This window comes from Cariama cristata, unplaced genomic scaffold, assembly GCF_000690535.1.
Source record: "Cariama cristata isolate BGI_N322 unplaced genomic scaffold, ASM69053v1 scaffold4548, whole genome shotgun sequence".
Classification (NCBI taxonomy): domain Eukaryota; kingdom Metazoa; phylum Chordata; class Aves; order Cariamiformes; family Cariamidae; genus Cariama; species Cariama cristata.
The window spans coordinates 67040-95039 of NW_009630505.1; the positions used below are offsets into that span (position 1 = coordinate 67040).

The 28000-nt window shown below is 44.0% G+C and overlaps 1 protein-coding gene across 1 annotated transcript in view; it reads left to right on the forward strand.

Annotated features, from left to right (window-relative positions):
- The window catches only part of PSD3 (pleckstrin and Sec7 domain containing 3), a 74821-nt gene that overhangs the window by 43501 nt on the left and 3320 nt on the right, over window positions 1–28000 (forward strand). The window contains exons 8-13 of the mRNA XM_009705558.1: window positions 3972–4015; window positions 11762–11955; window positions 14425–14495; window positions 20492–20649; window positions 21539–21683; window positions 24890–25033. Coding sequence (XP_009703860.1) covers window positions 3972–4015; window positions 11762–11955; window positions 14425–14495; window positions 20492–20649; window positions 21539–21683; window positions 24890–25033 — 756 coding nt within the window. The remainder of the gene's footprint in view (window positions 1–3971; window positions 4016–11761; window positions 11956–14424; window positions 14496–20491; window positions 20650–21538; window positions 21684–24889; window positions 25034–28000) is intronic.

Below are 28000 nucleotides of genomic sequence, written 5' to 3' on the forward strand. Positions count from 1 at the left end.
GCAGCCTGTTTAAATGGGTCCAATGGTTCGTGCATGTGACAAGGTTTTGAGGGAGGCGAGGATGCTAAGTGACCTTTTTTTCTTGGCAGCTTTGTAAAATAAACGGGAGTTTTCAGAAGCACTACCCGCATAATTTTGCGTCTCTTTCTAATTGGAATAAAAGTACCAACTGCTGAGAGGTTTTGAAAATCTGGATTTTTAGTTGAACTACCTGCTTACCAAAGGGAAAATGAGGATGGAATTCAGCAGCTTGTTACAGAGTTACAGGCTTCCACTTTAAAAAGAAAGTATAAGTTTCTTGCCTAGTTTACAAACAAATACAAACAAATCCCACAAACACATAATAAATCTCATTGTTTTTTACACTGCGGTCCGCTAAGAGTCAAATTGAATCTGTAGGAAACAGCACTGCTGTTAAAATAAGGAAACTGTCTAGGATGTTGCCTGCTATTCTGTTTTATTCTCCCTTCAAAACTGCATTTGTTTCTCCAGGGAGCTTAGAGCAGTGCTGGGCCTCAAGCGTGGTGGACCCCAGAGATCAGCAATTTTCAGAAGGCGGAAGGCTGTAAGGAGCAGGTTTTTGCGGTCTGGGTAATAGAGCTTTAAGAGTTGAAGCAGTGAAGTTGGACACTGCTGAGCAGTCAGTAGCTGGGGGTTTGGATCCTGCCTACAGTAGCCCTGGGTGCCAAAAGAGAAAGTCTCTCCCCCTTTCCAAGTGGTATCGGTCCAGCTTGGAAGATGAGTCCCATGCAGTATTCATTCTGGCATTCCCTGCTGTGGTCCAGCCTCCAGTTTTCTGGGTTAGATAGCAAATTTGCCAAGTGCTTCCCAGGCTAGCAGGTAAGAAGCTGTGGTGTGTGATTGTTGTCAAACTGTAAGAGTGCTTTAAATCAGAGCTTTTTTTTTTTTTTTTCCCCCATTTCCCAGAGAGAAAACATGAGTTAATAAATCCTGTTGTTGCAGCTAGTTAAGTACGGTGAAAGTCACGTCCCTGCTGTAATCTCTGATCAGCTTTTTTGCAATTTAGTGAAGCATTTAAGTGCTTGTCTCCAAGTTTGTTTGATTTAATCATGCTCTGGAGAAATGTCTGCTGAAAAGAGCTGCTGTCTGAATCAGGGCCTTGGGAAACAGCCATGAAATAAATGATAGAGCAGGTGCTGGGCTGTACACGTCTGCTACTGGTTGTAAAACATGGGAGGAGGGAATTTTTCTTCTCCAGATCATGCGAGAGCCCAGTAGACATCAGGAAAATGTTAAAGTGTAAATTGCTTTGGAGAAGGAACATAAAGCAGGTGTAAAAGGCTGGTGAGTCCAGCGGCGAGTGAGCAGCCTGGCAGCAGTCTCTGCCAAAGAGGTGAGTCGGGGGGCAGACATTAGAACTCGTGTATCTCCATCCCTTGAGAGATCTACTCACTGAGGTCTCACTGAACACTCTCGGTAGTCACACCAAACATGGCCTGTATACGCCTGCCCATGCTGTGGGTACTCTCTAGGATTTTATTTCGTTTTTGTAAATAGGAGAGGCTTTCTGAGAGGCTATATTTGATGCTGTATGGGGGACATTGTGTCCTTCATCAGACGTACACCATATGACTGGGTTGGTGTCTGTTACTCCCTAAAGAAGGAAGATGGAGTCTGGCTCATTAGTAAAGATCAGGACAAACACATGTCACTTTCCACAAGGCAAAAAAGCCTGGGGCATTTGTTGTTCCCGCACCAATCTGGAGTGCTGCTTTTGTGTGTCCTGCTCTTTGGCTGTAGCGATCCCCAGAGACTTCCTTAGCAGCAAAATGCCATAAAAAGTAGTATTGCACAGGGCAGGTGTTCATTTTCAGATGTTGTGACCCAATCTTGTGGGCATTTGGGCCAGAGACCAGCAGAAGGTGTTTCTGATACCCCAGGCCAGGTTTTTGCTATGTTTCAAAAGCTCATCCAACCAGCTGGGGAAAAAAATACTGCTTCTGAAAAAATGGGGAGGCAGTCGGGGAAAAAATGCAGCCTCTTTGCCTTGTATTTAGAATTAGTTTTCTGGCTCAAAATGTAAGAGGATATTTTAATCATAGTAGGAAGTAAAGGACAAGTCAAAGAATAAGAGGGGGATTTGGGCCAAATAATTAAAACCATAATGGCTTCTAAAAGAAAATATTGGTGACCTCAGGGAATCAGTGTCAGCATCAGCTTGTGCAGAAAAATGGAGGCGTGTCTAATTCTGCTGGACTGCTGGCTGCATGTTAGGAGAAATGTTAGCCCTTTCTTTTGCTTTCTTCCTGCAGGGTGGTCTTAAAATCTTTTGATAGCTCTCACTTGAAAATTAAGCAAAGTGCTTACAAGCTGCCAGCAATGCCCTTTCCTTCACCTTTGGCTGTTTGTATTTGTATCCGAGTTTCTTATACAAGTTTGGAGAAGATAGCATATATAGAAATAGACAGTGAAAACTCCAGAGTCGGAAATATTTCACCATATTGCTGTGAGTAGCACAGCAAAGCCCTGTTAGCGGTGGGGACCTCTGTCTGCTAGCTTAGTATAAGTAGGATGTGGGATGATTCCTCCTGGTGGTCATAGCTGTTCTCATGCTCTGAGAAACCTACTTTTATGGTACACTGTGACTAAAAGTTGCCGTATGTGTAGCATCAGTGTGAGGTGAGTTGTACCAGTTGTTTGACCTGCTTTTGTATGGTTCAGTCAAGCCAGATTTTCACCAAGCTGAATATTAAGGATCTTCAAAGAGACTGCAAGATTTGGAAAGGAGTCAGTGGATCACAGGATGAGCAGTGGGATATGCTCATTGAATTCTCGTTGCAAGTTCAGTTGTGAGATATGCACAAGACTAGTTTCAATTCTTCAGTTTTCCAAATTATTTTTGTTTTCGGTCAGAGTTAAGGCTCTTTAAATCTAATGTTTCTGTTAAGTGTGTCATAGCTATTATAGTATGTGATTTTCAGGCTTGTTCATACTTGATGTGCTACTTTTTGGTAATCATGTGCATCAACAGTTCTTCTACACGTTAACATATTTTGAGGCTGTGTAGGAGTTATGTGCCAGAGGGAGTAAATCTAGCTATGTATATAAGGTAAATTACAAATGTGGATTATAAGTGCGAGAATCAGGGACATTCCATACCAAAATACTTCACTTGAGTCAAGTGGCCTATTTGAAGAACTCCCTTAACTTGTAGTAATAGCAGGTGTTTATCCATTGTATGCATCAGCTACTGGAGGGCTGAAATCAGACACGCTTATCCAAGTGATGTACCTACTCCCCCTCAAAAGAAATCCATCCCAACTGTCTGATACCCACCCAGGTGTAAGTCAGCCTCCAGACCCTTTTCTGTGCAGGCTGGTATCAACAACAGAATTGTGACCTTTGGTGTCAAACCTACTGGCATCTTTCCTATGAATTGAAACAGTAAACAATGTTAGCAGACCGCAGTCCAAGACATTGATCTTCAAGCACGAAAGCTGCTTACCCTTCATTTTCTGTTTTGTGCTTAGAAACAAACACGTTTATCTTTGGGTGTGTGACTGGGAAAGCGTTCAGGTGTCTGTGAGGCTCAGGGGGCTTTGGATAGCTGTCCTGGCATAGTTTTACAGGTAAGCCCATATGGTGAAATCTTGGCCCCATTAAAGTCAGTGACAAAAAAATGTGACTGTCAGGAATTAAATTGGACCTTGAATTTCAAGGTTGTAGTCTTGTGGCTTTTGCAAACTTAACAGGCTTATTTAAAAAACCACAAAACCACAAAACCCCAAACCTGCTTGAGAAAATGACTAATCTCAAACCCTATATTCTGATATTTTTTCCTTAGATGAGATTTCTGCTTAAGACTTTTGCATTACCATGGGCAGATATGGTACTTCCTTGATCAGAGACAGCTCACTTGCTGGTATTAGTTAGGTGATTTTCCTCAGCGTATTAATGTATGTGTAGCAGAGGTCAAAGAATAATCTGATCTCATTTCTCTCCCTTTGCAGGCCCTCTACAATTCAATCAAGAATGAGAAGCTGGAATGGGCAGTGTAAGTATACTGCATAGAAATTAGGAGTTTAAAAATAGTACCTGTGTAGTAATCTGTTTATGTGTCCTGTGTCACCATCTGAGCGGGCTCCAAAGCCTGTAGAAGATAGCCAGTGTACGTCATGAGTTTGCTTTTCTGTTAATGAATGACCTGGCAATACTGCCTCATCTTTTTCTCCAGCAAGGGGAGTTGTTAATGATAGGAGCCAACTGCATTTGTAAGGAAAGAGGACGTTTCATTTAGTAGGAAACTTCAGCCTGAAAAGAGAGAAATTAAATCCTCCATTGTCCTATGACTGCATAAATAAAACAGAAGTTGACTTCTGCCTTTATCTTTCGTTACATTGTGTCAGAACCACTGAATAGAAACACACGTCTTGGATTGAGTTTCCTGCTGTTGCTTTATTGTCTTGGTTTGTCTCCTGATTAACTATGGATAACTTGACAACAGCCTAATATGAAAGATGATAAATTGGAGAAAGTCTGATATCCCCCCATCCTTAGCTGCTTTCAACAGGCTAACACTTGTTAACTGTGGAAATAGTGCAGACAAGAAAGAGCTTCAATTTCTGATTGTGTTAAATTGACATTTTTCTGTGCTTAGGTTTCACGTGGTCTCAATATGCCAGCAAAGAGTAAAAGGTTCTGCTTTAGATTTTACTGCTTGCAAAACAGTGGATTTTGGTGTAAAATAAGAGAATGATGTCTTTTATCTATTTTGGCTGTACAAGATGCTTACCTGAATGGATTTACATATCTGAAACCTCACCTTCTTCAGGGCAATGTATGTCTGGGATGCATGCTCTTGCACCTTTTGTGCTAGAAGTCCTAACAACTACCATAGGTTTTGCAGGCCCATTGGCTTCTGGTCCTCCTTGGCTTAAGTTCATCATCTGCAAATGAATTTCTTGTCAGGGTGTGCAGCCCCACTTACAAGGGCTGCTGGTCCCAACTGGGATTGCAGCCCTTGTTCAGAAGTGTGTTAGATAATGTCAGAGATGTGAGGAAGGTGTGCTGCTAGTGGGAATCACCAAGAAGTGCTATCTCTGATAAACCTTATAAGAAGCACAGTGGGATACATTTTCCCAGACCGAATCTAGGACCTGGAATACGCTGTGTGAATCTTACGTGTCACAACGCCAGAGCTGTCTGCAAGTCACTCTCTCACAGGTACTTTAGACCCATCAGAATCCATTATGTGACTTTCTCGATGTCACAGTTTTCCTCCAGCTCTTGTGAAGAGACCATACCATGTCTATTACACTTGAGGAGCCTGCAGGTGGGAACTGGCTCATCCCTGCTTCTGCTCCCATGAGCTTCAGTCAAGGTGATTTATGAGATAGCTTGCTCCTGTATAGGTAGTAACTGCTTTGGCATTTTCATAGTTCAGTCCATATCCTTTGCTAATGAATTGTTTGGGGAAAAATTGCAAGCAGGCTGGAAGAGTGAGAAATCAGAATCCTCCTTAAATAAGGCTTTGGGATGTGAGTGTAAAGCCACCTTCTCCCAGCAGGATGCTCAAAGGGGCCAATTGTCCATTCCAATCTGAAACTCTGACAGATAGGTGGGACTGATGTGACAATTACTTTCCATGCTGAGAAACAAAGCTCATTTGGGGCATAGTCAAAGAGGTTGTGCCTTTACCTTTAAGACTGAGAGTGATGGCTGGAAGAGGGAGTGTGAAGATGTCTCTCCACTTTTACAGAGATGTGTGGTTGATGTAAAGTAATCCCCCCAAGGAGCCCCAGGACTGCCTGAGCTAGAGGGAGGAGGCAGATCACTTTCTAGCTCTGCTGTCGTGATCTGCAGAGAAAGTTGGATAGGGAAAGGACATGGTTGGTTTGCTGTGATGGGACTGAGAAAGATCCTCTTTCCAGAGAGTATCCCTTTGCTTCCCTGATGCAGTTGGCTGGGGAAGAAGTGGGAGGTAAGGCAAAAGTGGAAATAGGACTGCAAAACCCAGCATAAGCAGTATGGGAAAACTAGCCATCAGAAATACGATTATTCTGTCTTTTGTCCCATTCCATATTTCCTCTCTACTGCTTACAGTTCTAGATCTCTTGGACTGTGTTTCCTTTCTTTGAACAGCAAGGGAAGCACTAAGTAGTGATCAGCTCTCACTGAAGTCATTGGCAGAAGTTCCTACTGACTGCAGTGAAGCCACGTACTGTTTCATCCAGTTAGTCCAATGCGTCCTGTTTACTGTGTGCTGGGGTCATGGGAACCACCCCAAAAGTGCATGTAGCCCCAGTAATTGTGTCATAATTTCTCATACTGCTTAAATTTCCATGAGGAACTTGGTATTTCCATGAGATTCTTTCATACTTGAAGTGTAAACTCTTGTTCTTCAGCTGTGACATCACCTGTAAGATGAAATGAATTCACGATCCTGTGAACATCAGTGGTGAGATTAAAAGAGTTGGGTTTGTTTAGTTGGAAAAGGGAGCACTGAGGAGAGGGACCTGAGTGTATTTTTTTCAGTGTGTAGAGGCTGTCGCAGAGGAGAAGGGTGTAAATTATTCTTCACACCCATTATGGATTGGCTTAAATTTGAAACAAGGGAAGTTTGGGTCAATATTAAAAAAGCTTTCTAGCAATAAGCCTTTTAAACCAGGGCATAGGTTTGCTGGATGAGCTATGGAAGTTCTTTCACTGGAGGTTTTTGTGAACTGGTTATTCTGCCCAGAATAGGTTAGGAAGAGTGGATCCAGCCTTAGAGGTAAAGAGATGGATTCACTGACCTCTTAACATCCCTTAGTCTGTTTGTCTGTAATATTATGGCCCAGGTTTTGTAGATGTTTCTCATCCTTTGACATTTGCACGGGTCATCGTCAGCTTTAAGCCGAGTAAGAAAAATTAATTTGATTCCAAAGGCGCCAGAGCTAAATATGCTTTGTTTGCATGATGTCTATGTGGAAATGTGGTGGTGAACGTTATTGTTCTCCATTGTTTGTAATAGTATGTCTACTTCCTGTTGAAGGTGATAGGAATAATAAAATCATCGTCTTAAAACAGGCTGAATGGTGGTCTAGAATTAACATATGAAATCCCAAAGTACTGCTTACAAAACTGCAAAAGCCAAATGGGTACATTTGAGCCAGTTTTATCCTGAAAGCTTTCTCTCAGCAGGACAGCGTAGTTTTCAGGAGAATCACTTGGTTTTTGACTAGTTGATGATACAGTTTTCTTTCCAGAGAAGTTTAGACAGGGACATGGTGTATTCTTTTTTGTTTTCTGGACTGCACTGAAAAATCATCTCCTTCCAGCCAAACCAAAATAGGTCTTTGAGACAGTGATGGTGGGAAAGAGCCACTGCGAAATCCTTTGTGTGTTTCCTGTGGCAAACTGTGATGCTGAAACCGAGGTGGTTATAAAGATGTCTGTGCTGAAACTCACCTTTTTCTAGGTCAATCTCTACCCGTTATAATTAACTCTTCATCTCTCAAGTTCTAGGATGTTTTCTGTTTGCAACTTCGTGATTGGTTTTAGAGAGGAGTTCCTGTCGTAATCACCTGGCTCTCCTTTCTTCTCTCCTCCCTTTGGGAAAGATGCCAAAACTTCTCTCCACTGGTTTCTCAAGTCAGTTTTCTAATACAGACGCTATCAGTTCCACAGATTCGTATAATTATGTGTTACAAATCTGAGTGGTTTTTTTAAATGCCACTTTTTAAATGGATAAACCCAGCCTTTTGCCATATCATATAAGTTTTCTATTTGAACAAATGCAGAAATGAAACAGACTTTTAAAAATGAAGGGCTTGACCCTGTCTTTCCAGTTTAGTGACTTCGAAGTTTTCCAAGGCAGAGCCTCAAATGAGACCATAGAGCATACAGAAATGTTTTTGTTACTGTGAGAAATGGATGGTGTTTTTCTCCCAGAAGACAAAAATGAGACTTTCTTATATATGGTCTTTTTGGGGAGAGGCAAAAATATATTTCTTCACCAAAATGGCAACGTCTGCATTTTTGCAAGTTTTTCAAATCTGCCGTTTTAAGAATAAGAGGCAAACTCTTTCTGGTTGTCAGTGATTACATATTTGGGAAGGAAATCATTGCTGTTTCAATGCTCTGTCTTCAAGTGCGAGAGCAAGCAAATCCTGGCTTTGGTGTGCTGGTTTTCATGGGCAGTCAGTGCCCTGGTTATTGCTCTGTCCAGAGGTCCTTTTCCAAAGAGACAAGCTAAGGGAGGTGGAACTGAAGGTCCTTGTTTTGGGAAACCTTGGAAATATCACATGCTGTAAGCAGTCTTAGAGAAACTCTACAGGTGGTAGCCTTTTCCTTTCACCAGCACCCTGCAGAACTGGTAGGTCTCACTTTCTGTGGATGGAAAGTTGGACCTACAAGAGGGGTTACAGCCATCAGCCACTTCAGTTGTCAGAGAGGGGTCACCAGAGGACTTGCTTCCAGACCCAGAGCCAGGAATAATGATCTCCCTCTGCTGATCAAAGACAGAAAATCTCTTAAGTGGACCCTCATGATGATGTTTTGCTACTGAAAGGTGTGTTGGAACCAATGCGGGTTTTTTTCCCCAAAGGCACAAGGATTGTGCTATTTCCTGGACCAAATGGAAGGGCGGAGCACCAAGCCTGCCTGTGACAAGAACCTGAGCTCTGCCTGTATGACACTAGATCCGTGGCTCTGAACATACCTGCACAGAGACACCACCCACTGACTCTCACCCCTGCATCACTGGAGGCCTTCACGCTGGGGATGTTACAGGACTTGAATCATCTGTGAGAGCCATCTGAGGATGAGGAAGTAGTTGCATCCCTCACAGGCTGGGCTTTCAAGCAAAGATCAGTTTTCCAGTGTACGTGTCCAGAGGCCAGCTGAATTTTCTGCAGCTCTTCCTTCTTGCAGCAGTACCCTAAAGGCTGGTGAGGAGTAAGCTCAAATTGTTACATCCTTGATAAAGCTTATCCAGGACCTATTCAGCCAACTTTGGAGGGTACCTAAGCAAAGGCTATTACCTGAACTGTTTTCCTACTTTGAAACTCCTCCCAGTTGTCCTGCTTTCTTCTTATGCTTGACTGCTGAAGCAACATGGAGTATTTGAAGAAGTGAGTCCCAGGTCCCCTGGTTTTGTTTCCGCTAGTGTTTCATATTCAAGATCAGAGGCAGATAGAGGCTCCTTCTAGTTCTGTTTTCTTAGCTGTTCATCCATTTCTCATTCTCTGTAATGGGTCACCCTTGCCTCTCTGGTTCCTTTCATTGCATCTTACAGACTGGCTCATGCATCTTGACCTCATGTATCTTGTCAGAGCACTCAGCTCTCACAAGTGCCTGAGGCTTCTGAGTCTCAAGAATGTCCCATTTTCAATGACAGATTAAAGAACCGATTAAAGGTTTGTTCAGTGCTACCAGCAGTCATGACAGCTGATGCCATTTTGTCCTTGTCTGCCCTGTCTGCATTTGTCTTTTGAAGAATTCCTGTTTAATAGCTGCCCCAGAGATGCTGAGTTTGTGAGCACTGCCCCCAGCACTAGTGATGTCCAGATCCCCAGGACTGCTCATCACAACACCTGTGGCTGCTTGGATAAAGGCAGTGGTGCATTCCCACAGGACAGTTGATCAGTATGAGATAATTTGCTCCTGTAGCTCCAAAAGAGGTAGCTTATTCCAAAAAAATGCTAAACCATTTACTGCAGTAGGTCTCTGCTGACAAGGAGAAATTCACCGTGTCCTTGGCTGAGATCCCAGAATTCACAAGGCACTTCTATGTGACAGATCAGCCCAAGTGCTTGTGCCCTATGAAAGATTTCAGTCTGGATTACGTACCACAGACTTGTGTTGAGAGAATTTGCTCCTGGAATGGACACATATCTAAGGAACACATGTCACACAATGGTCCAGAGTTGCCAGCAGTAAGTGTGGTAAACACAGGAAGGGTGGGGACAATCAATACCGTCAGAAATTCCTATACTTTTTCAATTGGGAGAGGGCTTCCACAAAAGCATGCATGAGGGAATCCTTATTTCTTTGACCAACAAAAAAGTTTTTTTGCAGATCTTTCTGTTCTGGAGTGGGAAAACACATATCAGTAGGCTGAAAGATGCAAGGACTGGTCTCCCTTACAGGAATCAGGTCTTCAGGTAAAAGTTCCATTCCTCTTAATCAGGAGACCTTGCAAGACAACACCATGAAGATATGGTGCACCACCTTGGCTATATCTCTACCACTAAATCAAAAGTCTGGCGCCTTTGTGTGACTCTAAGGCCAAATGTCGATGTGTAGCTTCCCTCTGTACTGCCTGTTGTGGTGATCCTTGACTGTGCTGATTCCTAAATGGTGTCTGGAAATTATTTCGGAGTGTGCTGGGCTGAGACCATGCCAAGCACAAAGTGACATGAGATAATTAAAGCCAAATGCCTGGGAACATTCCCTGGCACTGCTGGGTTCACTAATATAGCCTCTGTGTCTCTGGATTTGGTTTCCTTGTTGTCAAACCAGTCTATTATCCTTGTATCTCCTCAGACTAAGTTATTCCCCAGAAGATCATTTCAGCAGAGATCAGGATAACAGAGATTGTCTCTGTAACCTGCAGTTCTTGGAGGACATTTCTTTGTATGGTCATTGCCATAAGCAGACATGGTTGCAGTGTGCCCCAAAAGGAGCTTTTGGACTGACATATGCCTCATGAATCCTCATCTGATACATGCCTTTGAACATATGCATGTGATTGGAAGGTCTGCCTGGGCTTGCTCTCTCTGCTGATCATCTGAGTCCAGCGAGATGCAGCAGCTTGAAGTCCACCACCCCTCTTAGCCGTCGTTACACTCAAGTGATAATGTGTTGGTTTTTTAATGAGGTGCTGGTTTTAGGAGAAGCATTGCTACCATGACTTTCCAATGACAGCCTTCATCCTCCCTGACGCACCTTTCCCAGTCACCTGGAGGGGAATGTGTGGGGACTTCAAAGGACGCGGGGCAGCTCTGTAATCTGACACTAACTGTGGTTCTTCCAGATACACCATCCACCCAGATTCAGTGGCCTGTTGTTCTCTGAAAACCATCCTCCTACTCTTGTGATGGACACCCTTTGTTTTCTAGGTTGCCTGGTCCTTTTTGCCTTTGACGAGCAAAGAGGCTTTTATAGTCAGGCAATGCTTGCGGCTTGCGGAAATGGGTTGCATTGTTGTCCCCAAGAGCTGTGTTGAATACATTGCTCTAATAAGTAACATTTTGAGAAGCATTTTGTTTCTAAAATACAGATAACATAATTCACCTAGTGTAGTTTTTATTTTTAAATTAGTACTTTTATGCTAGTCTGTGGAGGAAAATAAAGGAAAGGAGGTAGAGTCTGTGTTTCGTATGCTAAGTTAAGGGGTAAGCCACAGTGATCTGCAGTAATCTAATTCTTTTCATCTACATGTGAACTCATGAAGAAATTGGAGATTTTTCAGGAGAGCCCAGCAGGCAGATATTTCCCATTTTAGCACTCAAATAAGTGGTGTTAAAAATAAGTGAAGTTGGAGGACACAGAACACTCTTGAAATCCTGCCTTTTGAGACTATAAAAGGGAAACTTGTGCTTTTTTGAAAATCCGGCTCCTGTCCTGTGCTGCTGAAGTAGGTGAACTGAAGCTTTGCTATAATCTGTCTGTGTTTTGGTATATGTCCAGGTTTCTCTCTAAATAGGGCCACCTATAAGGAGAGAGGTATGTTTTGACAAGGAGCGTGCAAGAATCACTGCAGTGAAACTTTTCTGGTCAGTCCCTTATTCATGCGTGGTTTTTACTGCTTCTTAAGGGATGAAGAAGAGAAAAAAAAGTCTCACTCGGATGGTACAGATGAAAAGGATAATGGGAGCCAGACGAGGGCTGTCAGTCGAATTGGCAACTCAAATAACCCATTCCTGGACATCCCTCATGACCCCAATGCTGCTGTGTATAAAACTGGATTTCTGGCTCGGAAAATCCATGCGGATATGGACGGAAAGAAAAGTGAGTATCTTTCACTCTTAACATCTCATTTTCTTGTTATCTCTGCATGATGCCACTCACGATGAGCCTGTGTACTTCTCAAAGCAAATAGTGCTGCTTCATTAGGGGAAATTGCAGTAATAACGCAGCAATTGGATTATCACACTCGTTACTATTAGGCCAGGATTTACAATGTTCAGTCCCATTTGCAGCAGCTTTAATGCATAAGTGTAATGAGTAATGTGATACAGCAAAACAATGTGAATCTTTTGTGCTAAAAGAAAATTAATCTCATGGTTTACAGAAGACAAAACAGTTTCAAGTGAATTACAGTAGCTGTTCCATAGTAGTTTGGTAATTCTCCTTTTCCTTATGTGACACCAGATTATTTCAAATCTTCTCTCCTCTCTGGGTCTGTCTTTAAAGAAAGGCTGTTCTTTATGTCTACTTGGAAGATGCTGTAACCGTTCCCTTCCCTATCTTCCCAGCCTTGGGTCATATACCTGATGAAGTTCAGCAGCTTTTGGTAACAGCCAGATTTATGCCATGCAGTTCCTCCCTGCCCCTTTTTTGTAATAATCCTGCTGTGTCTCTTACTTTAATTATCCTCTTTCCTTCTTGTCCTACTTCTGTTTGTGGTGTGCTAATTATTGAAGGTTTCTGATTCGCCTGTGTGTGTTTTGTTGTTTGGATATCTTCATTTGTTTGTTTTCTGTTGATCTTGGAAACAGTAGAGGCTACTCAGAACATCTGTATTTTGCCCAACCATTGTTGCTGATCACCTGCTCATGGTTCACACTGTTGGGCTGAATTGTGAAGGCAATTGGGGTGGGTTTCCAGTAGCTGCAATTCTCTCCTAGCTGGGCTAAGCAATTCAGTGTTGTCATGTTTTGCTAGTATGTTTTAGAAGGTAGAATTGAAGCTTGGAGGCTGACAGCTGGACAACTAAATCCAAACACAGATGTCGAAATCAAACTGACCTCATTCTTTGGGATGACTGGATGCTCTGAATAGGTTCCTCTTCATTAAACTTCTGTTTATTTAACCTTAATAAGTAATTGTATCTAGTTGCCTTTATTAAATTATTTCTTTAATTATAAGTAATCAGAATTGTTCATTATTCAGCACACTGGATCTTGGCATTTTGAGGATAATCCTTTTGTGAGCAATGTAATTAGGGCCATGTTTTCAGAAGTTCCTGTACGTCTTAGAGGTCTGTCTCTTGTTGTCATGCGACTCTTGAAAAAGTAACATTCTGACTTTCCAGTTGCAAACAAAACGAAGCTCATTTTTTAAAAATTAGTCAGACGTTTTCATATTTCATTTTGTAATGGAGTTGTCACAGGGCAGAGATCAGCTTATGCAGGATTGCTAATGGAAGTGATGTGCTAGCATGCTATATGTATTTTCTCAGGAAAGGAGTACTAAGGGCTAAAGCACTTAGGTAGTCTAGAGCGGAAGGATATAACAGGGGCCAATGAATGGAAGCTGAAGCGAACAAATGCTAATTAGAAATAAGGTTCGTCATGATATGAGAAAGATTAACCTCTGGAGCAAGGGACTAATAACCTTTTCAGCATCACTTGCTGTCTTCAGATCAGAATGGGATGCCTTTCAGAGGGTGATGCTTTAGTTGTGCATGGGTTATCAATTTTAGTGTAGAGGCAAGTGGATGCTGGTCAGTGGTGCATGCTTGGCGGAGAGTGAGCTTAGATGCAGGCACTGTGACTGTGTAGCCTGTGCCTTCTCTCCCTCTATTGCAGCTGAATTTAAACCTGGAGCCTTCATGATGAATCCCCTTTTTTTTCCTTTTATTTTCCTTTTTTTTCCCCCATTGCTGGTTTCTAGGAATTTGTGGGCTGGATATGTTGTCTCTGTTGCGTTCTTCAACCTCAAACTGACTTTAGGTTTCTTGAGGGGTGATTTTTTTTTCCTTAGGATTATTTTCGCCTTAGGAATTTGTTTCGCTTCCCTCTCCTTGCTCTTCTTTGGCTTCCCCTGCAGCTGCAGGAAGAGAGGAGGGGACCAAGAAGCCATCTGACCACTCAGAGACAACTCAGGTGTGCAGCAGTGGCAAGGGGGAAGGATGCTCTTGAGAGCAGTGTCCCATTGGTCCTCAGCAGTGCCTCCCAGCCTGCTGTGGCATGGAGAAAGGGTGTTTCCTTATGAAAACTGCCGCGGTGCAGAGCTCAGACCTGGTTGTGTAGAGGCAGTATCTGCCTACCTGCAAGAGCCCAAAGACTCGATCTCTCTGGCCTGCTTTCTGTGTTGCTGCTGTTCCCTTCTGATCCAGTCCAGGGCTGTCATCAGGGTTGCTTTATTACTCTCTCACGCAGCAGGTATGTGCAGGCACTGTGCTGAGTTGCATTGTCCTTTGAAAACAAGAGTACAAAGGAGGTTTAACACAGGACTAATGTAGCTCTTCTGTTGCCTAGACAAAGTGTAAAAATGGATTCGAGCTAAATGGGTTTTCATTTGTTTTCTTTGCAGCTCCCCGGGGAAAGCGAGGCTGGAAAACCTTTTATGCTGTGCTGAAGGGAACGGTCCTGTACTTGCAGAAGGTAGGGGAAATCACTGTCTTTTGGAAACTAATTAGAGGGATAAAGCAGCAGGCATCCCGTCTGCTCTCACAGCCTACCTCCAGGCTCCCTTCCCTCCGACACACAGTGTAGCTGCTCTCTCTGCCCCTTACCCTGTTTATACACACATTCAGGCATGAATCCTTTCATTGACATCCCTCCCCCTTTTCACACTTTCAAGTTCAGTTCCATTGTCCCCATCCACATGTGCAGCCTATCAACTCCAGTTTATACCATCGCTGTCACTCATGGCTGAAAAAATAACTAGCTTCACCAGCAAAGACAGCATCATCTCTCTGTGTCTTGCATGCAGTCCTCTAGGCTGCTTTTAACATTGCATTTCATAGGTATGACTTCCCCTCCCGTAAGGCTGTCCTCCTTTCCCATCTTTTCATATTATACTTTTCTGCAATGCCTGCAAGACCAGCTGCAAAACAATTGAATGGCAGCTTGGCCTTGGTAGGAATCTGCAGCTTCTGTTCCACAGCAAAACTGAAGGATAAAAGGATACCTTTTTTTTTTTCCCCCAAAGCTAAATAAGACACTGGTTTCTAACAAACTTTGCTCCCTAACAGCAAGAAGTCTAAAAAAACATGCCAGCTGAAACCCTGCAAATCTTTTGGCGCAAGTTTAAACATAGTGCAGTTTTAACTATACTCTTGGAACGTGAAATGCAACATATGAGTGAGAACTGTCAAAATCAAATAAATGGTAACAGCTAAGTAGATTGTTATGGCTTTTTGCCCCCTACTGCAAGTGAAATATTCATGAAATAGATGGTGTTTGTCCAGACTGCCCTGTATTGTAGAAGCTTTTTTACATCTCTGCTATGTTTTACAACTATCAGGAGTGCAAGTTCAAGGTCATGCTGCTGTTTCCTCCTCCCCTGCTATGGCTTTCTGAAGTTGTTGGTTTCATTGAGCCAACCTGGCTAGTCTCTGAGAAGAGAGTGATTTCAATCAAATTCTTACAGCTTGACTTTTACAAGGTGAATGCTCTGGGTGCAGTACCTTTTTGAGAGGGCTGAAATCCTGAAACAGACAAAACAATCTGCAGTCAGGATGGAAGAGGTGGGCTGAAAGTTGGATGTGACAAGGTCAAAGCCAGAGACTGGAACCAAGTCTGCTGAATCGCAGCTGGGCCTTCCCTCTAGTCCTCTTGCTGGCAGCAGGTTCAGATTTTAAGTGGCCTTCATGGCAGGTTGGTACTTGCCCTTTCCTGGGTGAAATGGAGTCACCTGCTTTGATTTCCGAAGTAAGTAATCTTTACTGAAAAGACTGCGTGGTTCCCTAAGAAATAAGAAGGCTTCTTGTCCATAACACATTAATCAATTTCTTATTTGATCTTTGAGGGGGCATTAATAAGCTTTCAAGGGAAAGAAATGGAGATGCTGTCTATTTTAGAGTCTTAATTAAATACTTTTATGAGTTGGCGTATGAGTTTAAAACACTTTCTGTTTGACAAAATGTAGAGATGCTGATGTAGCATGCAAATTTTCTACAGAATGGTGCTCTCCTCACTCTCATCCTCCATCCTTTGGAGAGCAAGTAATTTCACATCTGACTGCATCTTTGCAGAATAAAATGCATTGCCAGAGTTCTTGTTCTTATTTGTTTGTTATTTGTGTGTCTTGCACTTGTCGCAGCACTTGACATCAGCAGTTACATGGTGGTTACTCTGCAAAGCTGCACTCTCCCACTTGGTCCTGAAGACAGTTGCACTGAAGACATCTTACTGTAGTACAGTGACAAGCAAGGCTTTCACTTTAGTGCTGCAAAAGGTTGACAGAGGGGTCTGTGATGGGAAGTGACTCATTCCCAGAGTGATGGGGCAGCTGTGAGCCTCCCCAGGGTGCCCCGAGCCCCTGCTCAGCCACAGTGCCTCATGCTGCAGCTGTGAAACATCCCCTGAGTTCTCTTTGGCTCCAGAAGGTCCAGCAGAGCTTTGCTTCAGCCCTGAAATAAACTTTGCTCTATTAGGGATTTGATATCGCAGAAGTTGGGGGTGCCAGGGTTTTAAAATACACAGCGAGACCAAGCTGTTACAGTAAAAGTTGCTGAGCTGTTGTTTCCTTTTGCAATATACCAGGAGACTGAAATTATCCTAATTTCAGAAAGTTCAGTATTATTTCAGAACAGCTGGATTTCTTTGTAGAAGTGCATAGCTCTGGCAGTAGTCATGGGCAAAGGATTTCCTTGCCTCTCTTTGCCTTCTCTCCTGATTACGGAGTGCTATAGGGCCAGGTGCATTCATATATGCACACAAACATTTTCCCTTTTTCTCTCATTATCTGTATGTTATCTATGTATCTGTGGAGGTGACATCTGTGATGATGGTTTCATTGCACTGAATGCTATTCAAGCAGGGGAGAAAGAAATCTTGCTGTTCTAGGTGCTGTATAGACACAAACACACGTACAAACCTCTGCACTGTTGCTTTCTGTGTTTATCTGTAACTCAGCTGTTCCCTCAAGACACTACTGTAATATAAATATTAATTGTTTGTAGCAGCTGTGATTCCCCCGGTGGGCAGTGTGATCCTAATTCTGCTGTCATTCTGTGTGCAAACCAGTCCAGTTCTCCTTATTTTGCTGTCAAAGTCCATGTATGAGAGTGGTTTGTAAATGGTGGTCACTTGAGATTTACTTGGGAGTTTATCTGGGCAGTCTTGTCTCTGTGCCCACTTTTTTTTTCCCATTGGAACTGTTCCAGTGCTAAGTCCTGTGCTGCATATTGTTTTATTTTTAAATGACTGATTTAAGAGAGATGGTTTCTCAATTAGTGAGCACAGAGGCCACCGGAGGGGCTCAGTGGAAGTCTTCATAATTAGCCAACTAAACATGCCTGCACAGTATTATATAAAATGAGAGGTTTGACATGTTTGGGATGTTGGTCCTGTCTCTGGGCATTCTTAGGCCAAGGTTAATTTCCTGCCCTCTGTTCATAGCAAGAGGAAATTGCAAAGTAGGAGCTTGACAAAATGTCTGTTCACTAGACTGACGTGGGATGTGATGTGCATACAGAAGAAGGCTTTATAAGGAGAGGACATAGGCTGACCTCGATTCCTTGCTAGAAATTGCTTCTGGGCAAGCAGTGCAGGACACGGACCTTGGTGTTTTGTTTGGACTCTTCTGTGACATTTGCAACATCTTTGCTCTTTGATGTGGCACTTTATAATTTGCAGGCTTTCAGGTATTTTTATATAACTTTTCTCAAACCTGTTTCCTCTATTAACATACCAAAAAAAAGAGAGAAAGACCAGAATGATGTAAAGTTGTTCAGTGACGAGACTTTCTCAAAGAAAATTTTTCAGCCGTCACATGCAACTGAGTGGAGATATCCACCCACGGTACAGTGACTGATAAAAAGCCAAATGCCATTCTCTAGTCTATCAAAACCAGATTTAGAAACACGCTGACTCCAGGTCAGCAGGATGTGGGAAAGTCATTCTCCAGGAGTCTGAGAGATGAATTCAGCATGTTGTTGCATTGCGTGCAGCACTCACATCAGCCTTCAGTTGATAGAGAGGTCACAGTTCCTTTCTGGCTTCTCATAGATTTCTTGCCACTGTCTTGGTCTAACTTTAGTGAGCTGCCTTCCATTTCAGCTCAACCTCTGTGCTGACACCAGCACATCAGAGCACGTGCTGTCCTTGATGGCAGAGGAGATATGAATGTTCCTGCTCCCCTCGCATTCCCTGCCATTTTAAAAGAGTTGGAGGCCTTAGAGGAGGAATTTTGACAGCACATTCACATCCTTCCAGTTTTCTCTGAGGCTGGCCAACTACGTGGAGACATTTCCGGTATGCTGATCCGTGCCTTTGGAGAAGCTGGCAGAGCCCCAGCTGTCAAGGTAGATTGCAGCCAGCTGATCCAGTGGGATTAGCAAGGATTATCACAAACGCTTTCTGTCAGTAAGGAAGGGTTCTCAGCCAGGACTGATTCTGGGACTGCCCAAATGTGGAGTTCTTCTGGAACAGGTTTAGACACCAGAGCGGGTTGTGGATGTTGGATACGTCGTCTCACAGAGGAAGCTGGGAGGCAACAGGCAAAGCAATAGCTGACACTATCTCTAGGCAGTAATTTGAGGAAAGCCAGAATATCACGCTTCTGAGGCCTGCCTAAGTTCATTTCCTGGCCCGGAAGCTTTCCCAGTCTCCCTGGACCAGCTAGTCCTTTCCCCAAAAACTACCACAAAATAAATCAGCTTTTGAACCTGTGAAGGAAGGGGTTTGACCTGGGGGCTTGCTTCCTCCATCTTCAAGATGGGGCTGGGCCAAACATTGGACAGCCTCCTCCAGTTCTTGTCCTTTGGCTAGGGACTTTCCCAAATCTTCCTTGAGGAAGGTTTAGAGAGTGCCCTGCGTGGGAGTAGGCAAAGTCCATCATGATGTGGAGATCCCTCCAAAGCTTGCTGGGACTCGAGCTATGAGAGAGGAAGGACATTTGGCTTTGCTGACTGCCAGACCTTGAAACCCCCTTATGTTGCAGATATTTAGGCTGAAGGCTGCCCTTTGATCATCTGTGCAGCAGCGCTCTGCCTTTCTGCTAGGCCTGCCAGATCTGTGGTGGGTTGTGCCTTTGTCTGGCTCCAAGTGGAGGCAGTGCTGCGACAGTATGGCTGGTTAGCTGCATCTCCTCTAATGAATCGTCTGAGCAGCAGCAAGTTCTGGGCCTCCACTAGCTGGACCTCTGTGAGGAAGGATGGGATATGTTAGAGGAGCAGGATGCTTTGTCCTCCCTTCTGGGAGGTGGTCACCACAGCTGGTGGCTCCCTATGCATTGAAACTCATCCTGGAGAACCCCAACCGAACGCAGCCTGGCACAGATGCCTTCGGCAGCAGTGTAGTTGCCTCTGGCTGCAACCCTGGTCTGTGTGCTGCCAGATAAGCCCTGTAAAGCAATTCCTACATGTTAACCAGCTCTTCTTCGAGGCGGGTGCCTCTCTGGGTGTGTAAGCTAGTGCTGTCCCCGTGTACGCTTGGTGTCCTGCACTCTGCCGCCTGCTAAACCCTATCTCGTAACTCTTGTGTTGAAGTGGAGGGATCAGTAGTTATCACTCCCACATGGAATTATTCCTCCATTTTGCAGCTGTCACACCCCCTCCCTTGGTCAGTGTTTCAGATGAGGCTGGTTTCTGTGATGTACTAAGGGGGAAAAATGGAGTCAGTTGCAGACTGCTTTGGACTCTCCTTTGGAAAATTTGCATATGCAGCACTGCTGGCAGGTGACTTTTCCTTGAAAAATCTCCTGGCTTTCCCGAGCCATTTTTAGTCATGTGGGCTTTAAACTGAACTTGTGGCTACACTGTGATCGTGTCCTCATCCAGCTTCTGTCACTCAGGAGATCGAAGACTGTTCCTAGGCTTGCAACACAGAGGAGTTCAACTCCCTGTTTTTCTCATTTGGTGTTAGGAGTGGTGCTGTTGTTGCATCAAAAACCTGGATGGTGCTGCACTTGCCATTTGCAGACCCTGAGCAGAGAGATTTAAAGGAGGTTGCTGTATTTGCTTTGTGGAAACTGGTAAGGAAGCTTCTCCACTGTGTGAGGGCCTGCCTAGGGGGACACACAAAGGTAGTTGGTTGAGAAAAATAGAAGTTGAGCAGTGGAGGCTGAGAACCCAAGCAGGAACCAGCAGCTGAGCAGTGGAGGTGGGGAGCTGGCCACAAAGGATTCCTGAAATGAAGAGATGTAGTCCACAGCTGTTGTGATCGTCAAATACCTCCTGTTCAACCCTCTTCCTGTCAAGCAGGTAGTGGAACTACTTCTCTCACTCGCAAAGAGATCTAAAAAGAGAAAGAAAGAGAAAGAAAAAGATGTTAAAGGTAGTGGAAACCACAAGTGCTCAAGTCAGGTTGTATTCAGTTCATATACTTTAATACCATTCATGACTATGGAAGAACATTTTTCCCTAGGTTAAGGAAAAAAGAGTAACACATGGAGAAACAAGATGCCATTTTTTGCCTATTAACTCCCGCAGGATGAATATAAGCCAGAAAAGGCTTTGTCGGAGGAAGATCTGAAGAATGCTGTTAGTGTGCATCATGCTCTGGCATCCAAGGCAACAGACTATGAGAAGAAACCCAACGTCCTCAAGCTTAAAACAGCAGATTGGAGGGTCCTGCTTTTCCAAGCCCAGTAAGTGCTCTCTTGATTTGTGCCAGTTGTTGAGGAAAGCAAGCAGTGCTGAAGGAGGGGTAAATTCATGCCTGGACAGGTTAAAGCAGAGGCTTAAGAGGTTCAATCTGTTTATTTGATCAGAAATAAGATTAAGTAGTGATTTGATTAGAGTGCACAAGTAGTTCATGAGAAAGAAACATCAGGTTCTAAGTGGCTTTTTAATCTAGCTGAGAAAGGCATAACAAGATGCAGCAGCTGGAAGCTGAAGCCACAGGAAATTCAATTTGGAAACAAAGCACAAACTTTTAGCAGTCAGGGTGATTAATCATTGAAACAAATGACCAAAGGCAGTCTTGGATTGTCTGTCCCCTGATGTCATCAGGTCCTAGCCGGATGTCTTTCTAGAAGATACGCTTTCGTCAGAAACAAAGTTACGACTTAATACAAGAATAATTTGATTAAGTTCTTCAGGTTGTGGTATCCAGACAGAACAGATGACCTGCCTTTTGCTTCTGACATTAAAAACCTGTGGATCAGTCTTGTGTATGAGCCCTTTTCTACTGAGTTCTATGTGAAACCTCCTAGAGATCTGTGGTGTCCAGCACAGCTGAGACTTTACATACTATAGATAATGTCTATATCAAGGCATTGTTTGGCTCTGTCACCTATGTCATCGGGATTGGATTATGAAAAGATGTGTGTGAGGGTGAGTTATGGACGCAGTCACGAGCCAGCCTGTGACTGAGATACCGGACAGTAGCCACTTGCAAAGATAGACCAGAAGACTGAGCAGACTCTAAGACTTGTCCAGCTCTGGTTATTCTCGCTTATAAAATGCCATTGAAGGGGTAGGAAAGAGGTAGAGGAGGCTGAGTCAACAAGTGCTTAATACATGTTTCTTCCCCAGGAGTCAAGAAGAAATGCAGACCTGGATCAACAAGATTAACTGTGTGGCTGCTGTCTTCTCTGCACCGCCATTTCCAGCAGCAATTGGCTCTCAGAAGAAGTTCAGTCGCCCACTCCTGCCAGCCACCACAACGAAGCTATCTCAGGTGAGCTCTTTTTATAGAGAGGGTAGGTGATGGCAATTTCTCTAGCTGGCTGGAGACTGGACGGTGGACCAGGGCATTGTTTTGTGGCTGTTGCCACTAGCATTCCTAGGAGGAGGAGGCTTGCGTCGGTAAATCTCTGCTCGTCTCCTGATGCAAGATTTGAAGTGGAGGAGAGAAGGAGTGGGCTTGAATAGAATTGTTTTATATTCTTGAAGAAAAGAAATAATCGCCATTGTTCCTAGTACCAGATACAGAATTTTCATCCCATGGTTATGGCTCTGCACAGGACATTTCAGATATTGTCTGGTGTTTTTTTGAATTTGAGTGTTTATTGCCACTCATTTCAGAAGAAATGGATATACTCCTGGTCTTTGGCTTCTTGGAGTGATATAGAAGGTGAAAGCTGATGCATCAGGCATGCATCAATTATATTCTCCCACAATACTCTTCCAGACTCCAACCCTTATCAGCTCAGGGATTTCCTGTTTAATGTGTATTTATAAACTGTCTCTTACATGAACATCTTTGGTCTTCCCTTGTGATCACTTAAGCTTTCAGCTTCCACAACATCCTGTGGCAGGGAGTGTCACAGCTCTGCTACTTCTTGCATGAAAAAACACTTACTTCTGCATGTTTCAGACTGGCTGTGTCTGATGCTTGCGCCCATAGCTCTGTCTGCTTTGGGAGCTGTGATGCATGCCTCCAATTCTTCCTGCACTGGCAGGAACACGATATTGATTGCGTTGGTCAGGCAGAGGTGATAGATCCCAATCCTAGGTGTATACTTTATGAGTAACCTCCTGTAGCTTTTAAAGTCATCTGCCCATGCTGGATTGCTTCTTAAATGCATTTTTTTGCCATCTTCATAGCTTAGCAACACTCCTTAGAAACCACTATCTCATAATCTGCATTTTGCTAAGGGGGTGGGTTTTTTATGTCGCCCCTGCATTTTCCCTCTCTGTGGCAGTAGGCTTCCTTCTCACAGTGTGGTGACCGACTTTCCATCTTTGATTCTGGGTTAAAGTTTCAAACATGTCTCATACAGAATAATGCTAACTTGTCTCATCCTTTTGCTCATGCATACCTTTTTTTAAATACTGTATGGGGCTTCAATAATTTACCTCCAGTCACCAAAAAAAGCTTTTTTACTCATCTGTTGTTCTGTACGATTATTCCATTTAGCATGTTGTTTCCTAGTCTCATTGTTTCCGTTTAATCTGGAAAGGAAAAAAATAGAACACAGCCCTGTGGTCTGTGTCTCAAAGAAGGGGAGACATGAAAAGTGGAATAAGATAAGCTGTTTTAGCTAAAGGCAGAAGAATGTTAAGTGTTCAAAGCAGATAAATTCAAAGGCAAGAAGAAACATGTCTGCTTTTATCTGTCAGTGTGGAAAAGCTGCCAGCAGGCTGCTTCTCATTTGGCAGACAAAAAAAATATGAATTGTCAAATCCCTGTGGTTGCTGTTTAGGATTTTGTGGGCTGAATCATGATGGACAGTACTTCTTCAAAGGGCCTGTTCCTGGTCAGGCAGAAGTCAGAATGCAGTGAGAACCTAACATGGGTGAGGGAGAGAGGTTGGACTTGACAGGTTGTGCAAGATCATTGTACCAAGTTTGCTTTCAAAAGCAGATCTGTGTCTGATCTTGGTTAGTCCAACCAAAGAGGGATGTGACAAAGCTATATATAAAGGAACAACCAGTCTAGAGAAGATCTACTAGGTTGTTGGGGTTTTTTTCCCTTTTTTCTGAGAATGTGCATGCACACACAAAAGCTCCAAAGGGCTGCTACCCTGGAAATTACAAGTGCCAAATTAATAGCTGCTCAAAGACCTCCTGTCATCAGGCTGTAGAACTCACTGCAACAGAATGTCACTGGGACCAGGGATTCAGCACAACGTAAAGAGTGATCGGGCACTAACAGAGAGAGCAAGCAGATCCAGAATAGTTACTAACAGCAACAAGAATTTTTGGCAGCCAATAGCGAGTGGTTTGAGCCCTACCAAGTATAAGCGGAGACAAATTATCCCACGTGTTTCTTTCTTCAGTTCTCTTGCAAAAGAGTTGAAACACAAGATTAGCTGGGGCTCAACGATCATCCTCTGCAGAAGTTTTCCCCCTTTCTGCTTTTTTCCGCATCTCCAGCTCAGTGAGCTGAGAGGCTCAGTCCCTGGTGTGAGTCGCAGCGCAGTGCAGGCAGGTCCGAGCTAGGCTTGAAGCTGTGAACTGCCCAGCCACACGACTGGGGTACACCTGCCAGCAGCGATCCCCTCCTCTGAGGCTAGGTACATGGGTGGGAGCTGAGCTGAGTACTACCTGCTGTTACGACTCTGACTAAGTCACTGAGAACTGCATTATCATGTCTATATTTTGGACTTCCCTAATTCAAACATAATTTCAGAAGCCTAGAAATGGCCAGAAGGCCATGCTGCAGGAGCTGGAAACCTTCTGAGCTGAGGGAAGGTTAGCTGACAGATGGACTGGAGGAAGTGAGTGGGCCTGGGATTTTGATAAAGGAAATTGCCTAGAAAGGGGGAGTAACAGCTCCTCACTTTCTCCAACTGCACAGTGGGATAGAAGCTGGTAGCAGCTTAGCAAAATGAGACACCTTTTGGGGATTAGACAGCCCTTCCTCTTCTGGATGCGTTGTATTGTTATGAACAAATGGAAACTGCAGACCAGAGAGCATTTGGTAGTGCAGAAATGGAAGGAAGGACCCTGACTGCATGTCCTTTCTATACTGGAAGGAGCTACTTTTACATTGCAAAGACCTGAGGCAGGGTCTTTTCCTGTCTCGTTCTGCACTTGGTCTGACTGCATACACAACAGCCTTAATTAATTTACCAAAAAATGTATTAGAGCAGAAGTGTCATGTTGTCAGTAATGCTCTGCAGCAGGCTGCTTCCGTTGCTCTCAGCAAGGCGAGAGATGACAGGTTTGCTATCCTTCCCGGCGGCATCTGCTAGCTGCTGAGTTTTTCTGCAAACTTTGCCACTTTGCTTGGGTGCTTTTGAGAGAGCTGTTGGTGACAGAGCTCTAGGATAACAGGCCTTATCAGTCTAATTAAAATTATTTAAAGGAAAGGAGGAGAGAAAGAAAGAGAGAAAGGAAAAAAGTTACTTGGTATTATTGTACAGGGATATCTCTGTTTTCCTTTACTTATTGAATATTTTAGATTCTGTCACTTAAGTGCCTAATGTGTTTCTGAAGGATGAACAGCTGAAGTCCCATGAAGCTAAGCTGAAGCAGATCTCCACTGAGCTTGCCGAACATCGCTCCTATCCTCCTGACAAGAAGCTCAAAGGCAAGGAAGTAGATGATTACAAACTGAAAGACCACTATCTGGAGTTTGAGGTATGTGTGGGAAACATCATTACTTTTACCTTTTTGGGTGTGGATGGGGCAGCTGGTTTTATACTTGGTGTACAGTCCTGCATTTTTCACCTTACTTCACCAAGGAGTATGTTCTTGTTAGACAGATACATCACAGCAATCCCAGAAGCAGGGATGTGGCTCCTCTTTCTGATAAGGACTTCCCGTGACCTTAGCCATGAATTCAGCTCCTCATCTGTAAAACGGAGGATAAAAATGTGACCCTCTGTCCTTGTCTGATATATCTATTTGAAGAGACGATAAGGTCTTCAGACAGGAACTGTCTCATGTTGTAAGATGTGTCTGTTGCCTAGTGTGTTGGCACCTTTGGTATGTTCTGGAGGAGCTGCTCTTATAAAACTGTTGTCATAGGCTTGCCTCATCAGAGCTATTTGTGTTGTGCACCAGCGAGCTGGATGTCAGGATGAGCAGGAAAAGGCTAGAATTAAAGATCACAGGACTGAGTGATGCAAATTAGGCAGCTGCATTAAGGAGATTGTTGTGAGTATCTGACAGCAGCTTTTATCCATCATGGTGTCTGCCACGTTGTAGGGCTATGTGGCAGGGGTCAGCAACCCTGCAGATGCCTGGCATTTTTTCTGGCTACACCTTTGAGCTTTTTCCCCCGGAGCTGTGAGTCAACGTTGCCTTGGGTCTGAAAGGATCCTACTCTAGATAGGCACTGACTGGCAAGGAAAATCCATAGTCTGCAGAAGAGAAAAAGCAGATAACACAAAAGTCAGAGAGACCACCAAAGGAGATGCTGGAGGCAACACAAGCCTCCAGAACTGAAGGAAGCCTCCTGCCATGTGTTGTATGAGTTTCTTTTGGAGGAGCTCTTTTTACTCCTGGGCTTGATGAGTTGTGTACTTTTCATTGCGGAAGATTGTAACCATTGTGTTGGGTTTGACTTTGCTGTGGCTCTGAGCTGCATTGCGTATGGTGAACTTGAGATGTTTTGCATCGACGTTTCGATACTGTTTTTCACAGGGAACACAGTTGGCCAGTTTGTTCTTCCACATCCCACATACCTGAAATGATCTGACGAACAATCAAATGAGGAAGTGGTGGACAGGGCTGTAAGCAAAGGGTACACGATGGTGTGAACAGGAGAGACTACATAAACAATAAAACAGGGCTGAAGTGAGGTGATGGGATAGCTTACATGACTGGAGTGCTGCCATGAATGGATAAAGGCTTTTTAGAAAGGAAAGACAGGGATGGCAAGGACAGGGTGACACCCTTTATGTCAGTGAGTAGCAGGCACACATGAAACTTTGCCTAAGAAAGGGTAGTGAGCCTGCTGAGAGCTTGTGGGTCAGGATTAGTGGGCACACTAAGATGGGTGTCATTGTTGTAGCTGTCTGCTAGGCCTTTTTAAAAACCTGGAAGAAACCTTGTGCTTGCAGGCCCTGGTCCTCATGGGGAACCTCAAGCACCCCTATATCTGCTGGAGGGACAACACAGCAGGGCGCAAGCAATCCAGGACATTTCTGGAGTCCATTGACAACAGCTTCCTAACACAGGTGACCAAGGAGCAGACAAGGAGAGGCACTTTTCTGGACCTCTTACTTATAAAGTAGGAACAACTGGGGATATGAAGCTCAGGGGCAACCATGGCAGCAGTGACCATGAGATGTTGGACTTCATGATCCTAAAAGGAGGGGTCAAAGTAAAAAGTAGAATCACAGCCCTGGACTTCAGGAGAGCTGACTTTGGCCTGTTCAGGGAACTGCTTGGAAGATTGGATATGGCCTTGGGGGGGAAGAGGGCTTTGGGAGAGCTGGTCACTTTTCAAGGATCAGCTCCTTTAAGCTCAGGAATGGTTCACTCTGACAAGCAAGAAACCAAGCAAAGATGACTGAAGGCCTTCATGCATGAATAAGTTGCTCCTAGCAAAACTCCCCCATAAAAAGGAAGTGTGCAGGAGGTGGAAGCAGTGGCAGGTGACACAGGAGGAACAGAGATACTGTCCAAGCATTCAGGATTGTGTTTAGGAAAGCCAAAGCCCATGTGGAGTTGAATCTGGCAAAAGATGTGAAAGAGAAGAAGAAAAGTTTCTACAAGTACGTTAACAGCAGGACAGCTAGAGAAAATATGGGCCCTAGTTGGGGCCCATGATGGGGCAGGGGACCTGGTTGCAAAGAACAGGAAAAGACCAGAGTATCCAGTGTCTTCATCTGGGTCTCTGCTCATAAGACCAGCCGTCAGCAGTCACAAATGCATAACACCAGTGGGAAAATCTGGAGCAAGGAAGACTTGGTGAAGGATGATCAAGTTAGGGAATATTAAAACTGGACATATGCAAGTCCATGGGATCTGATGGCATGCACCCATGAGTGCTGAGGGAGCTGGATGACATCATTGCAAGGCCACTCTTGATTACCTTTGAAAGGTCATGGTGATCAGGGGAGGTCCCTGAGGACTGAAGGAAAGGAAATGTCATTCCTGTCTTCAGGAAAGGCAAAGAAGGTGGTCCAGGGAACTACAGGCTGGTCAACTGCTTCTCTGTGGGAAGGTAACGGAGCAAATTCTCCTGGAAATCACTTCCAAACACATTAAAGACAAGAAGGTGATTGTGAGTAATCAGCATGGCTTTATGAAGGGGAAATCATGCCTGACCAACATGATAGCCTTTTACAATGAGATGTCTAGTGTGATGGATGAAGCAAAAGCAGTGTTTTGTTCTTGAGAACAAGAACTCTCAAGAGAGTTGTTTGTTCTTGACTTTAACAAGGATTTTGATATTGTCTCCCCTAACATCCTGGTAGACAAGCTGATAAAGTGTGAACTAGGAAATCGACAGTAAGGTGGTTTGGAAACTGGCTGAACAATCAAGATCAAAGGGCTGTGATCAATGGCACAGTGTCAGTTTTGAACACAGCACTCGAATGTGCAGAGGAAGCTACATGCTTTCACTCTGTAGGGGGTCTTGTGCAACTTGGGAGA